At 39.2% G+C, this 12,050-nt stretch overlaps 2 protein-coding genes across 2 annotated transcripts; both read right to left on the bottom strand.

Moving 5' to 3' along the window:
* Nucleotides 1-165: 165 nt before the first annotated feature.
* Nucleotides 166-3,200, bottom strand: LOC145909467 (alpha-(1,6)-fucosyltransferase-like). The gene is made up of 6 exons (XM_082996858.1): nt 3,135-3,200; nt 2,828-3,077; nt 2,294-2,549; nt 1,429-1,608; nt 1,229-1,370; nt 166-459 (listed from the first exon to the last, which is right to left on the bottom strand). Exons 1-6 carry the CDS (start codon nt 3,198-3,200, stop codon nt 166-168), a joined length of 1,188 nt encoding a protein of 395 aa, XP_082852984.1.
* A 3,037-nt stretch (nt 3,201-6,237) lies between these two features.
* On the bottom strand, nt 6,238-11,975 carry LOC145909466 (alpha-(1,6)-fucosyltransferase-like). Its single transcript, XM_082996857.1, has 9 exons — nt 11,898-11,975; nt 10,429-10,550; nt 8,913-8,956; nt 8,185-8,267; nt 7,727-7,976; nt 7,193-7,448; nt 6,824-7,003; nt 6,624-6,765; nt 6,238-6,531 (listed from the first exon to the last, which is right to left on the bottom strand). Exons 1-9 carry the CDS (start codon nt 11,973-11,975, stop codon nt 6,238-6,240), a joined length of 1,449 nt encoding a protein of 482 aa, XP_082852983.1.
* Between the last annotated feature and the right edge of the window lie 75 nt (nt 11,976-12,050).

The raw sequence follows: 12,050 nt of genomic DNA, 5'->3' as shown, positions 1-12,050 counted from the left end.
ACCTCGTCAAGATTCGAGATCAGGATAACCTGGATTCGAATCCCGGTCTGGTCAAAAAACAAAACAATATAGGCAGATCATCGTCAAGGCGCCCGAGCCACAGAATAAGTTTAAAAATTCCTACGGACTAGGAAATGCTTAGTACAAATATGAGATAGGAGTTTTCTACACTCCTGCGTAAGCTGCTGTTAGAGGAATTATCTTTACATTCTTCATCGGATAAATCCCAGTCTTTTTAGTCCGGTTGTTCGTCCCAACGCAATTCTTATTGCAATTCGCGTCCACTATGATATCACCGACTTCAAGTTGTATTTCTTTTCCATTCCTCGGCTTAAAAGCCTGTATGGTTTCATGTTTGCCGTTTTGACCGGGATATGACCAAAATGCGTCGACAGATATCGCAGTTGCTTCACTCGAACCTCTTCGTGCCAACATTCTTTCGTAAACAAATCTTCCAATCTGCGGAACAAAAATATTACTTGGTTAACATTTGCCTGACTTTAAAAACCAGCGATATAAAATCTACATCAGGGCTGGACAAATTTTATGACGCGTGGAAAATAGTTAGAAATTATCACAAATAGCCATGCGGGAAAAACGCGGACAAATGTTTTTGCATTAGAATTCATGACTAACGTATTTTAAATAAATAAGGTCTATAAGCTGAAACCTTAGTTGTCTTTTGAGTTTTTTTGGGCGTGTGTTTTAGGAAATTTGGGAAATATGAACAAATGTGTTGATGACTTTTATGCCAAGATCAAAGACAAGTTGCTGCTTTGCAACCACATCTTGTCCGGCTTTCTTCCATAAAATTAGGCAGAAATAAACTAAAATAATCCGTGTAAGTAAAGTCCACAATGTGCCAGTGGTGGGCAATCACCCGGAAAAAACGTTGGCGAAATTTATTGGTCAGGCGCCCGGCCCATATACCAGGAAGTGAACCTGATCGGGATTCATGGCCAGGATATCCTGGGTTCAAATCCCAGTGCGGATATGAAAATTATACTAACCCATTATGGACTTGACTTGCATATCAAAACATTTCGGACTGTTATTTTCAGTTAAAGTTTGCGAATGTGGTCAAATGTTTTTGCACTACAATACATGAACAAATCTATATCAAATAAAACCCCTGCAAGACGAAATTGAATATCAAATCGTGCCAAATTAAACCCATCTCCCGTCTTGCCACGTAAGCTCCACGGAATTATTATGTGGCGTTACTTACGTTTGAACTGAAGGTGCATACGACGTAGTCGCACTCACTGAGCAAAGCAACGTCCTCAACGATCCCCCAAAATCCTTCTGATGTTCCTCTTTGTGCAAAATGCGATTTGTTTGCGAAGGACACAAAAACGTAATTGGGAAATCTGCAAAATCAGAACAGAATCGTAAATCTGGGGTTAATGTAAAAATGTGTTTGTTTACTCTTCTGCCGCCTCTTTGTACACCCTGACGTCATCGGTTGCCAGGAAAACTCTTCCAGTGACGTTACTCTTTGTGACGTTTCTGTAGTTGTCAAACCACTTCTCCACATGAACCATGTAATCGTGAAGAGAATAAAAATCGGATTCTTCGGCCAACTTGTCTGTCCTTCTGACGTGAACTCTGTAGTTTTGCCCAATGTTATTTGTTTTCAAAGTAAATATCAAAGAAAACTCTCATGCGTTGCATGACATTTTTGTTTTATAACATTTTGCATAACATATCAGCGCTCAAACCGCATTACCTCGTCCAAGTGCCTTAACCATACTTTCCAAGAACATTTTTAGGCCGAAAATAGTGTAGCGAAAACGACAACGACACACGACACACAGACACTAATTCTTTTCTTTATGCTTTCTTTGTTCACTTGTGTTGTTTATTTAAATCACTCTTGTTACTTATATACGCACATCCCATCGCACTTTTGTTTATGTTTCTAACTTTTCTCGCACATTATTTTCACAAATTGTCGTTTTTCTATGTTTGCCACGTCGTCCCGTAACGCCCCATTGATTTACGTGTACGTTGATTGGTTGATTGGCCGGGACAAAGCAGTGCTTTTGGTACGACCCGGTTAGTTTTGAGAGGGGCGTCGTGCTGTACGGGTTGGGAGTGTCGCAAAACGAGTATTGATGGTTGTATTGGCTTTTACTGAGATATTCACGATTCACTGTCGTTTTAGCTGTTTATTAAAGAGAAGCCCAATTAGCGAACCAGCGAGAGAGACTTTGGCTTTAGTGATGAGCCGTTATTGCAGGGTCCGGGCCGAAGTAGGAAATAATTCCGTGACAATAGCATCTCACTTTACCCGACAATTGGATGCACGAAGGCGACCTCTCTCTTAGCTGTTTCGAGTCGTTTGGTGAGTGCTGGTTGAGGTCTGGTGATGAATTCCATCAACTGACCAACCCACCATATTTGGGGCTCGTCACAAAGAGGAGATAGAGTTTCCTTGAGAGTTTCTGGGTACGTGTTGGGTGCGAATGGAGTAAATGGCCGGAATTGGTTTTTGACAGTAATTTTCACGACACGTCGATCGCTTGTTGTCTCCGTAAGTTTGTCCCCTACAAAATTTATAGATTGAGAAACTTGCTGAAACATTTTTGCTTCTATTTAACAATATAGAAATCTTCGTTTCACAAGACAAATTTGTTCTGTGAATACGTGTTTGACACAAAAAATTATCGCAGAAATGCTGTTTCGAAGTTTCACACAAAAGTGCAGTTAGTAAATATCGTTTTCATTGAAGAAAATCGTATGTCTTGTAATTAATATTCCATCAGTTTATCCTATTTTGGGCGATTTTAAAAGACATGATGTTTTTGTGTGATTTGCTGCATACCTGCCATTTTGGGAACGTTGTTAAACTCTTCCTCTGACCAATCGTTGCACGTTTCGCTAAGAGGCAAATACGCCTCGTTTAGTGACTTAACTGGGTACATCGCCAACTCAGTCCTCAACACTAATGTTCTGTTTGTTCCAGTCGCAAGCAGGAAACATATTCCGATGTGGTGAAGATTGCATATTAATCCACAGTTACCGGCTTGTATTTTACAAAGAAGCTTGCGCGCTTTTGTGCAGTTTGCAGGATTCTAAAATTGCAAACGAGGATTTTTGTTTATATTATCTCTCCTTTTGGGATGTTGTACCTGTAAATGTCGAAGTTTGTTCTGCACCAAACCATGTAGTTCCACCAGTGGTGAATTCCTTTCCATATTCGCTGTTTTGTCATCTGCGTCATATAATTCTATACTGTAAGTGTAAGTCATAGCACATGGTTGCGCTATCTTTGCCTGTCGGGCTGGCGTATCTCTCGGTGCCCGAACAATGCAACAGGCATGGAATTCAACAACGGTTCGTAATGCGCAGCTCAAGCAGAACGATAGGAGCAGCTCAATTAGCACGTATAATCGTGCGCAGCAGTTAAATTCAAGTATGGTTATAACGAAAGAGTAGCCAACCTAAGAAAGGTTAACCACATTAAGATACAATATGTTAAATCCTTCTCAAATTTGAAACGATCGATCACGAATAAATCTTAATTTTGCGTTTTAGGAGTCAATTGTTGTAGTTTGTTGTTGTAGATTTTTGACAGAGTAATTTAGCGTTGGTTGTAGTTTATATTACAGATTATTCGATAACCCTACTCACCAGGTAATATTGCTTTGCCAGCATTCCATTGAAAGTTGACATATCTAAAAAGAAAATTGCATCATCTAACCATCCTTGCTTAAATTTTATATTACCACACTATGCTATATCTTTAGTGATCTATATCTTTAAGATTACAAAACACTGCAGTTATCATCAAAAATGTTTAAATTCTATGTTAAATAAAACATTTCCCTTTAAATCCTTAACATAACTGATACTCTGTGCAGTTTTGTACCTGTTGTTTAAACCTGAGAAAAAAATCACCATCACCGCCAACAAGATAAGGATTAGTACTAAGGACTTATTCGATAACATGACCCACAGTGAAACTTTCGTGCAATGCAAAGAAACTCTACGGTGGACTTGCTTAATAGCTGTAGAGGAATCTAGCCCACGGTTAGGCAATGTTTATTTATCTGCGACAGCAATTCTATTTGAATAAGAAACTGACGATGCTTATGGCAACTTTCACAAGCGAAATCGACTTTTCACAATAAAATCTGCTGACGTAAATCCGAGGCTGATTGCTTCGTTATACAAACACTACGGAGTTAATAATTAGCCTGCTACAGGACCAAGCCTGACACACGAAACCAAAGTCAACAAAGATGGCACTAAACGAGAGTTCCAACATCTTATCCTACCACAGACCTTCAAATCTTGCTAAAACGTAACACATCAGTGAATTTATGTTTACGAACCAGTAATATCCATCATCCGATGACATCTTAAACTGCTATGATTGGACCGTACACCTTTCTTAAAAGAGTTAAAAAAATTAACAAAAAGCGAAACAAGCTTCGTTTCCGATTTAAACTCGATTCAAATACCTTTCACACTTAATTTAAATACTCTTTAAACTCGATTTAAATACTCTTTAAACTCGATTTGAATACTCTTTAAACTTGATTTAAATACTCGATTAAATGCGACGAGAAAGCTTCATTTAACCAGTAGATGTAGAACTTTTCAGTGTATATTCCGCTGACGCTTCTGTCACATATAACCTGTGTAACGTAATTTTTTTGATATTGTTAAGAACCGATTCGAGATTAATATTTGACATAATAGGTCGCAACAACTTGTATTGTGGCGACCTGCGCATCGAAGCGTACATTGCCTTTTTCTTGTGTCGCGGCTACCGCTTTATAAACGTGTTGTTCGCTTTTTCTATACCGCACAACTTCCTGAATTAGCCATCAACCGCTTTAATAACAATATTTCATGCAATCGCATCATTGGCAGAATCGCCCACTGCATAGGTCCTCACTTGGCGATCACAACTATCGTATCAAAATCACTAGGTTGAAAGGCTACGCAGTCCAGGCATTGCAACCTATCTAGATTGGCCACTTTTTAGGAATAGTCAAACCAAAATCTACGAAATCAGGATCCCGGGCCCCACGCCCTACCAACTGAGCTACAGGTGCTCGTGGGCTTCACGAGTTATACTGTGGCCAAGAAACACTGGTGCGCAAACGCACGACTTTGTCAGGCAACCACTATAATCAGACAATTAATGCAGCAATGTTAAATGCAATCACACGATTGGTAGGATCGCCCCACTGCGCAGGTCCTTACTTGGAGATCACAGTTCGTATGAAGATCAGTAGGTTTACAGGCTTGGCAGTACAGGCATTGTCTTTTACCAAACAATATTTTGGTCCCATATTACACATCTGTACTACAGTCTTTTACGCACTAGGGTAAAATACCATTCGATATTATGACAACTTGAACTCCTGTGGTTAGACCTTACTCATTTCATATTAAATGACAAAAAGCGACAAAAGCTTGGAAATAGCAGAAAATAGCAGAAATATAATAAACTATGTACTGCAAATTCGCTATATGAGTAAAGCACATCCAGCAAAGCATGACAGCAACATACTTTAACTTTCACAACCGACGTCATCTACGTGGACTAAACTCAAGTCGATCCGTCCGAACTAAATTCTTTATAAACCACGTAGAAAATGCCGCCAAATATGAAAATTAAAAAGCAAACGTTTGTTTGCAGTAAGCAATTCGCAAATAGCGTCAATATCCCCTTTCCTGTAAGTATTAGTGAAAACGACTGCATCTAGCTTCCGCTATTAAGTACAGACACTTTTGCAACCGATGTTACAATGTTAAACGAAGCAATTCTCTCCCCGACTAGTGTTGTTGCTGAGAGCACTTCTACTTAACCCCGGCTTACTTTGATCTCTCAAATATTTGTCATGAATATGAAATATACATGAATTCTCCTCACGTTTCGCTTGCAGGCTGATTTTCTCAGAAATTTTCCCTGTAATAGATTAACATGACGCGACACATGACAGAAGACATAACATGACACGAATGTTTTTGCATTAACTGATAAGAAACAACTGACATATAAAAATATGTGTTTTTTTGTACTTTCTGACCCAAAAGTCTGAACAAACTCCGGGGCTCCTGAATCAAGTTCCGGTGTGGTGATGAACCCTTATGCACACGTGTCCTTTCGGTCGAATTGCTTTTAATTTGCCCTGTGGATCGCTGAGAGTTCGCCATCTGGTCGCAATACGACTTAAAGGGTTAAATATGCTCAGTTGAGAGAAGATACCGGGTTTACTACACTCCTGCGTAAGCTGCTGTTAGAGGAATTATCTTTACATTCTTCATCGGATAAAACCTAGTCTTTTTAGTCCGGTTGTTCGTCCCAATGCAATCCTTATAACAATTCGCGTCCACTATGATGTCACCGACTTCAAGTTGTATTTCGTTTCCATTCCTCGGCTTAAAAGCCTGTATGGTTTCATGTCTGCCGTTTTGACCGGGATATGACCAAAATGCGTCCACAGATATCGCAGTTGCTTCACTCGAACCTCTTTTGGCCAACATTCTTTCGTAAACAAATCTTCCAATCTGCGCGACAAAGTTAACGGTTGGTCTGTATTTTATCTTATCAATAATTGAACCATCAAGTATTTAAAAAGTTGTATATGTGCTTCACTTACGTTTGAACTGAAGGTACATACAACGTGGTCGCACTCACTGAGCAAAGCAACGTCCTCAACGATTCCCCAAAATCCTTCTGATGTTCCTCTTTGTGCAAAATTGGATTTAGTTGCGAAGGACACAAAAACGTAATTGGGAAATCTGCAAAATCAGTACAGAATCGTAAATCTGGGGTTAATGTAAAAATGTGATGTATTACTCTTTTGTGGCCTCTTTGTACACCCTGACGTCATCGGTTGCCAGGAAAACTCTTCCAGTGACGTTACTCTTTGTGACGTTTCTGTAGTTGTTAAACCACTTCTCCACATGAACCATGTAATCGCGAAGAGAATAAAAATCGGATTCTTCGGCCAACTTGTCTGTCCTTCTGACGTGAACTCTGTAGTTTTGCCCAATGTTATTTGTTTTCAAAGTAAATATCAAAGAAAACTCTCATGCGTTGCTTGAAATTTTTGTTTTATAACATTTTGCATAACATATCAGCGCTCAAACCGTTTTCACCTCGTCCAAGTGCCTTAACCATACTTTCCAAGAACATTTTTAGGCCGAGAATAACATCTCACTTTACCCGACAATTGGATGCACGAAGGCCACCTCTCTCTTAGCTGTTACGAGTCGCTTGGTGAGTGCTGGTTGAGGTCTGGTGATGAATTCCATCAACTGACCAACCCACCATATTTGGGGCTCGTCACAAAGGGGAGATAGAGTTTCCTTGAGAGTTTCTGGGTACGTGTTGGGTGCGAATGGAGTAAATGGTCGGAATTGGTTTTTGACCGTAATTTTCACGACACGTCGATCGCTTGTTGTCTCCGTAAGTTTGTCTCCTACAAAAATCATAGATTGACAAACTTGATGAAACATGGTTGCTTCTATTTATCCATACAGAAATCTTGATTTCACAAGACAAATTTGTTCTGTGAATACGTGTTTGACAAAAATCTTTTTCGCAAGAATGTGTTGTTATGAAGTTTCACAGAAAAGTGTGGTTAGTAAATATCGTTTTCATTAAGAAAATCACAGGTCTTGTAATTAATATTCCATCTGTTTATCCTATTTGGGCAATTATAAAATACGTGATGTTTTTGTGTGATTTGCTGCATACCTGCCATTTTGGGAACATTGTTGAACTCTTCCTCGGACCAATCGTTGCACGTTTCGCTAAGAGGCAAATACGCCTCGTTTAGTGACTTAACTGGGTACATCGCCAACTCAGTCTTTAACACTAATGTTCTGTTTGTTCCAATCGCAAGCAGGAAACATATTCCGATGTGGTGAAGATTGCATATTAATCCACAGTTACCGGCTTGTATTTTACAAAGAAGCTTGCGCGCTTTCGAGCAGTTTGTCGGGTTCTGATAAGAAACAAACATTTTGATTAGGTTATCTGAATGGTAATTTGATTGTGTTTGTGGGCAAATGGCAAGAATAGCTTTTACGTGTTACTTGTACACAACACAAACTTCTAATTGAAAAGTAGAATCTTAGGGCGGTTTAAAACCATTTACGAAAGGAAGAAATTTACTTATGTTGAAAACGTTGTGTACTATTGGTATGTTTTACCTGTAAATGCCGAAGTTTCTTCTGCACCAAACCATGTAGTTCTTCCAGGGCTGAATTCCTTTCTGTTTCCCATGTGTTGTCTTCTGTCCCAAATAATTGACATATGAGGTTAGAGCACAAATTTTGACCTATTAGGTTTTAACAGTGTAGCTGGTGATTGAGGGCACTTTTGCCCTGTACTAACCAGTCAGAGACAATTCCACTCTGTGTTAATGACTTCGCAATAGATTTGTTCGGTACCAAACCATCAAAGAACCTCCTTGTTAACAAATTGTGTTATCAGCTCAACGTCTCATAAACACCAGTCATAAACTGCTGTGATGTGGCCTGATTGGTGAAATAGTGCAAATTGTCGGCAGCTCCATTGATTTAATATTGTCGCAATTGCTTCTGCGAAATTATTGTTCTATTAATTTATTCTTTTGCTCGTACAATCATCTATTAAATTTGAGTTCCATTCATGTGGTCCCAAACGAACCTGGTCATTAGAAATGTTACTTGTTGATACGGGAAAAGTAACCAGCCAAAGAAACGATAACCAGATAAAGGTACAAGGTAAGATGACCTGATTTTGATTGAGTCTATCACTTGATTGGTTAGGATGATTAGTCACGAATAAATGTTACGGTTTGGGATTGAGTCGATAGTTCGATGTAGTAGTTTTTAGGACAAAGTAACTTAGCGTTGATTTCAGTTTCTATTACAGATTATTTAATAATCTTACTCACCAGGCAATATTGCTTTGCCAGCATTCCATTGAAAGTTGACATACCTGAAAAGAAAATTGCAACATCTAACCATCCTTGCTTAAATTATATATTACCACACTATGCTATATGTTTAATGTTCTATATCTTTAAGATTACAAAATACTGCAGTGATCATCAAAAATGTTTAAATTCCATGTTAAATAAAACATTTCCCTTTAAATCCTTAATATAACTGATACTCTGTGCAGTTTTGTACCTGTTGTTTAAATTTGAGGAAAAAATCACCATCACCGAAAATAAGATAAGGATTAATACCAAGGACTTTTTCGATAACATGACCATTAACGAAACTTCCCTTGGAACACGAAACCAATGTCAACACAGATAGCTCAACCAGAGTTTCCACACCTTATCCTAACTACATAATAATTAGGCGATAAGAATGTTTGATTAAACCAGCAGATGCAGAAGTTGTCAGTGTATATCCCGCGGATGCTTCTACCACGCATAGCCTATAGCATTGTTTTTGCCACGTTGACTATAAGAAAACTATATGGTAGCCGCAGTCATGAAAGTCCGATCAAAGAATGATATCTGATGCGCATTAACAACCATTGTTAAGAACTTCCATACACTTGTCTATTTACTCCAGGGGACAATTAAGCTCTTATTAAGATAAACATGGGCACACATCAATGCGATGTCCTTGTGATAATCTGTGCTTTATTTTATTCGCACTCTACCAGCCTCTTGCAATCTACCTTTTTGGGTCAGTAGCGACAGTGCACGATCATTTCTCAATAAATGCACCGGGAAAGAATTTATTTTACCCAAGGGTCAGCACTGACTACGGTTTACACATTAATGCACGGACAAAAAATTTCGAAGGAAATCCTTCTTTCGGGTCATTATTTCGTGCAATAAAGAGCCTCGCGCTACAATGGTTACGTGTGGTATTGCTTATTACCTAAACGTCAAAAATGCCAAAGTAATTTTACCAGGAGTGAATCGCAAATAGCGTCAATGTTGCCGCCATGTGAGTCTTTAGAAAATAAACCGATTAAATGCTGTTGCTGAGGGCACATCTACTTAACACCAACTCATTTCTCCTTCTCAGACAACGCCGCAACTCTCATGAATATAAAATATACATGAATGCACAATGTCACCAGCGTAAAGGCTTTTTTTTCACTTCCTTCCTCGTACACCAACATTTCCGTGGACCGAACGCCTCATTTCCTTTCCAATTCGCTCTAATTGTTTTGTCGAGCGTTTAAATCAACGTATCGAATTGCTAGGCCAACAGGACCCAACTAATTTAGACGAATTACCTGATGATTTGCTCTGTATCTAGACTAGACTGTTCCCAAAGATGAATTGCCGTATCTAAACTATAGAGTACCTTCTGCGAATGACTTATTACAAAACATTGCAGTTATCATCATAAAACGCTTAATTCCATGTTAAATAAAAATCTCCCTTTTAAATTCTTGATATATCTAATACTTTGCAGTTTTGTAGATGTTGTTTAAACCTGAGAAGAATATCACCATCACCGCCAACAAGATAAGGATTAATACCAAGGATTTCTTCGATAACATGACCATTTTTCCTTGTGTCGCGTCTACCGCTTTGTAAACGTGTTGTTCGCTTTTTCTATACAGCACAACTTGCTGAATTAGCCATCAACCGCTTTAATAACAATATTTCATGCAATCGCATTATTGGCAGAATCGACCTCTGCGCAGGTCTTCACTTGGCGATCACAACTATCGTATCAGAATAACTAGGTTGAAAGGCTACGCAGTGCAGGAACCAGCCTAGCTGGATCAGCCAATTTTTCTGCACCAGTCAAAGCAAGATCTGGGAAATCAAGCTTCCGGTGAGGTTTGCACTCACGACCCTGGGCTAACCAGGCCCAATGCTCTACCAGCTTAGCTGCAGGAGCTATGCGGTTTCACGTGGTATATTGTGGCCAAGATACACTGGTGCGCAACTGTCCACTGTTTCATCGCACAGAGCCATAGTGTGGCGAATACAACATATGGCACCAATGCTTTATGGATTCTTTGATTATCTGTGTTGTTTATTTGAAGCACTCTTTATACATTTTCGCACGTACTATTCTTTTGTTTTCATCGGTTTCTTGCACTCACTTTTTATCAAATTCCGCTTTGTATTTATTTCCGCATTACAGTATTTTTTTATGTGTGCCACATTCCGTAACGCTCCATTGGTTCACATGCAGTTCGTTAATTGGTTGATTGGCCGGTGCAAGTAGTGCTGCACGAATGACTCGTTGGTCTCGAGATAGGCGTCGTGCTGTACTGTGGTTGTTGAATGTTGTCGAGTAATTTGCACCGAAAGGTTTATTAATGTTTCTTGGTATTTTATGTATTTTGTATAGTAGCTTTAATATTAGAACGTTTTATTAAATTCAGACACCCATGTAGTGAAACCAGTGTGAGGTAATTCGGCTATGTTGAGCCGTTATTGCAGGGTCTGGGCCTTTCCTTATTTAGGTAAGCAGCGTTGGGGTACAGATCTTTTTTGAGGCTCTGGTGTTGTGTTTGGTGGTAAGGGGTCGCTGTTCAAACCCATACTAGGATCAATTCCCGTGCTGGCGAAAGAATTCCGTAACCATACCGTATGGCAAAGGTTAAAATAAAGAAAGTAATGAAGACAACTTTCTTTACAGCATCAGTATTGCGTAATGTGTCCGCTGGCATTTCAGTTTTTTCAGCAACCTCACGCAGAACCTCACAAAACAGTTATTCGCACCAATTTTATTGCCGTAGGAAACAGCACAGTGCACAATGGATACAAATGATGGTTTTCCGTTAGTATGTTCTGAAAAAAATAGATAAACGTAAGAGTGGTAAAATTTTATTAAACGAATTTGTCGTTTTCAATGTGCTTGTATTAATAAACAATAGTATACAGTGCTATACAAAAACAGGGAAGAATTGTATGCAATACTCCCGCAATACAAAAGTCGCTTACCTGGTAACCAATGTCGATTCTGTAAACTTGGTTTGCCCATGCTCCTCCCTTTACAGAATTGCCAAGCAGAGCTCGCATTATACTTTTTGAATGTGTGAACTGCGTCACGTGATCCGGCGCACCAACCACCGTGCTGCAACGCAATGACGTTGT

The sequence above is a fragment of the Ascidia mentula genome, chromosome 7 (assembly GCF_947561715.1).
Source record: "Ascidia mentula chromosome 7, kaAscMent1.1, whole genome shotgun sequence".
Classification (NCBI taxonomy): Eukaryota; Metazoa; Chordata; class Ascidiacea; order Phlebobranchia; family Ascidiidae; genus Ascidia; species Ascidia mentula.
This window is presented reverse-complemented; position numbering and strand designations above follow the sequence as displayed.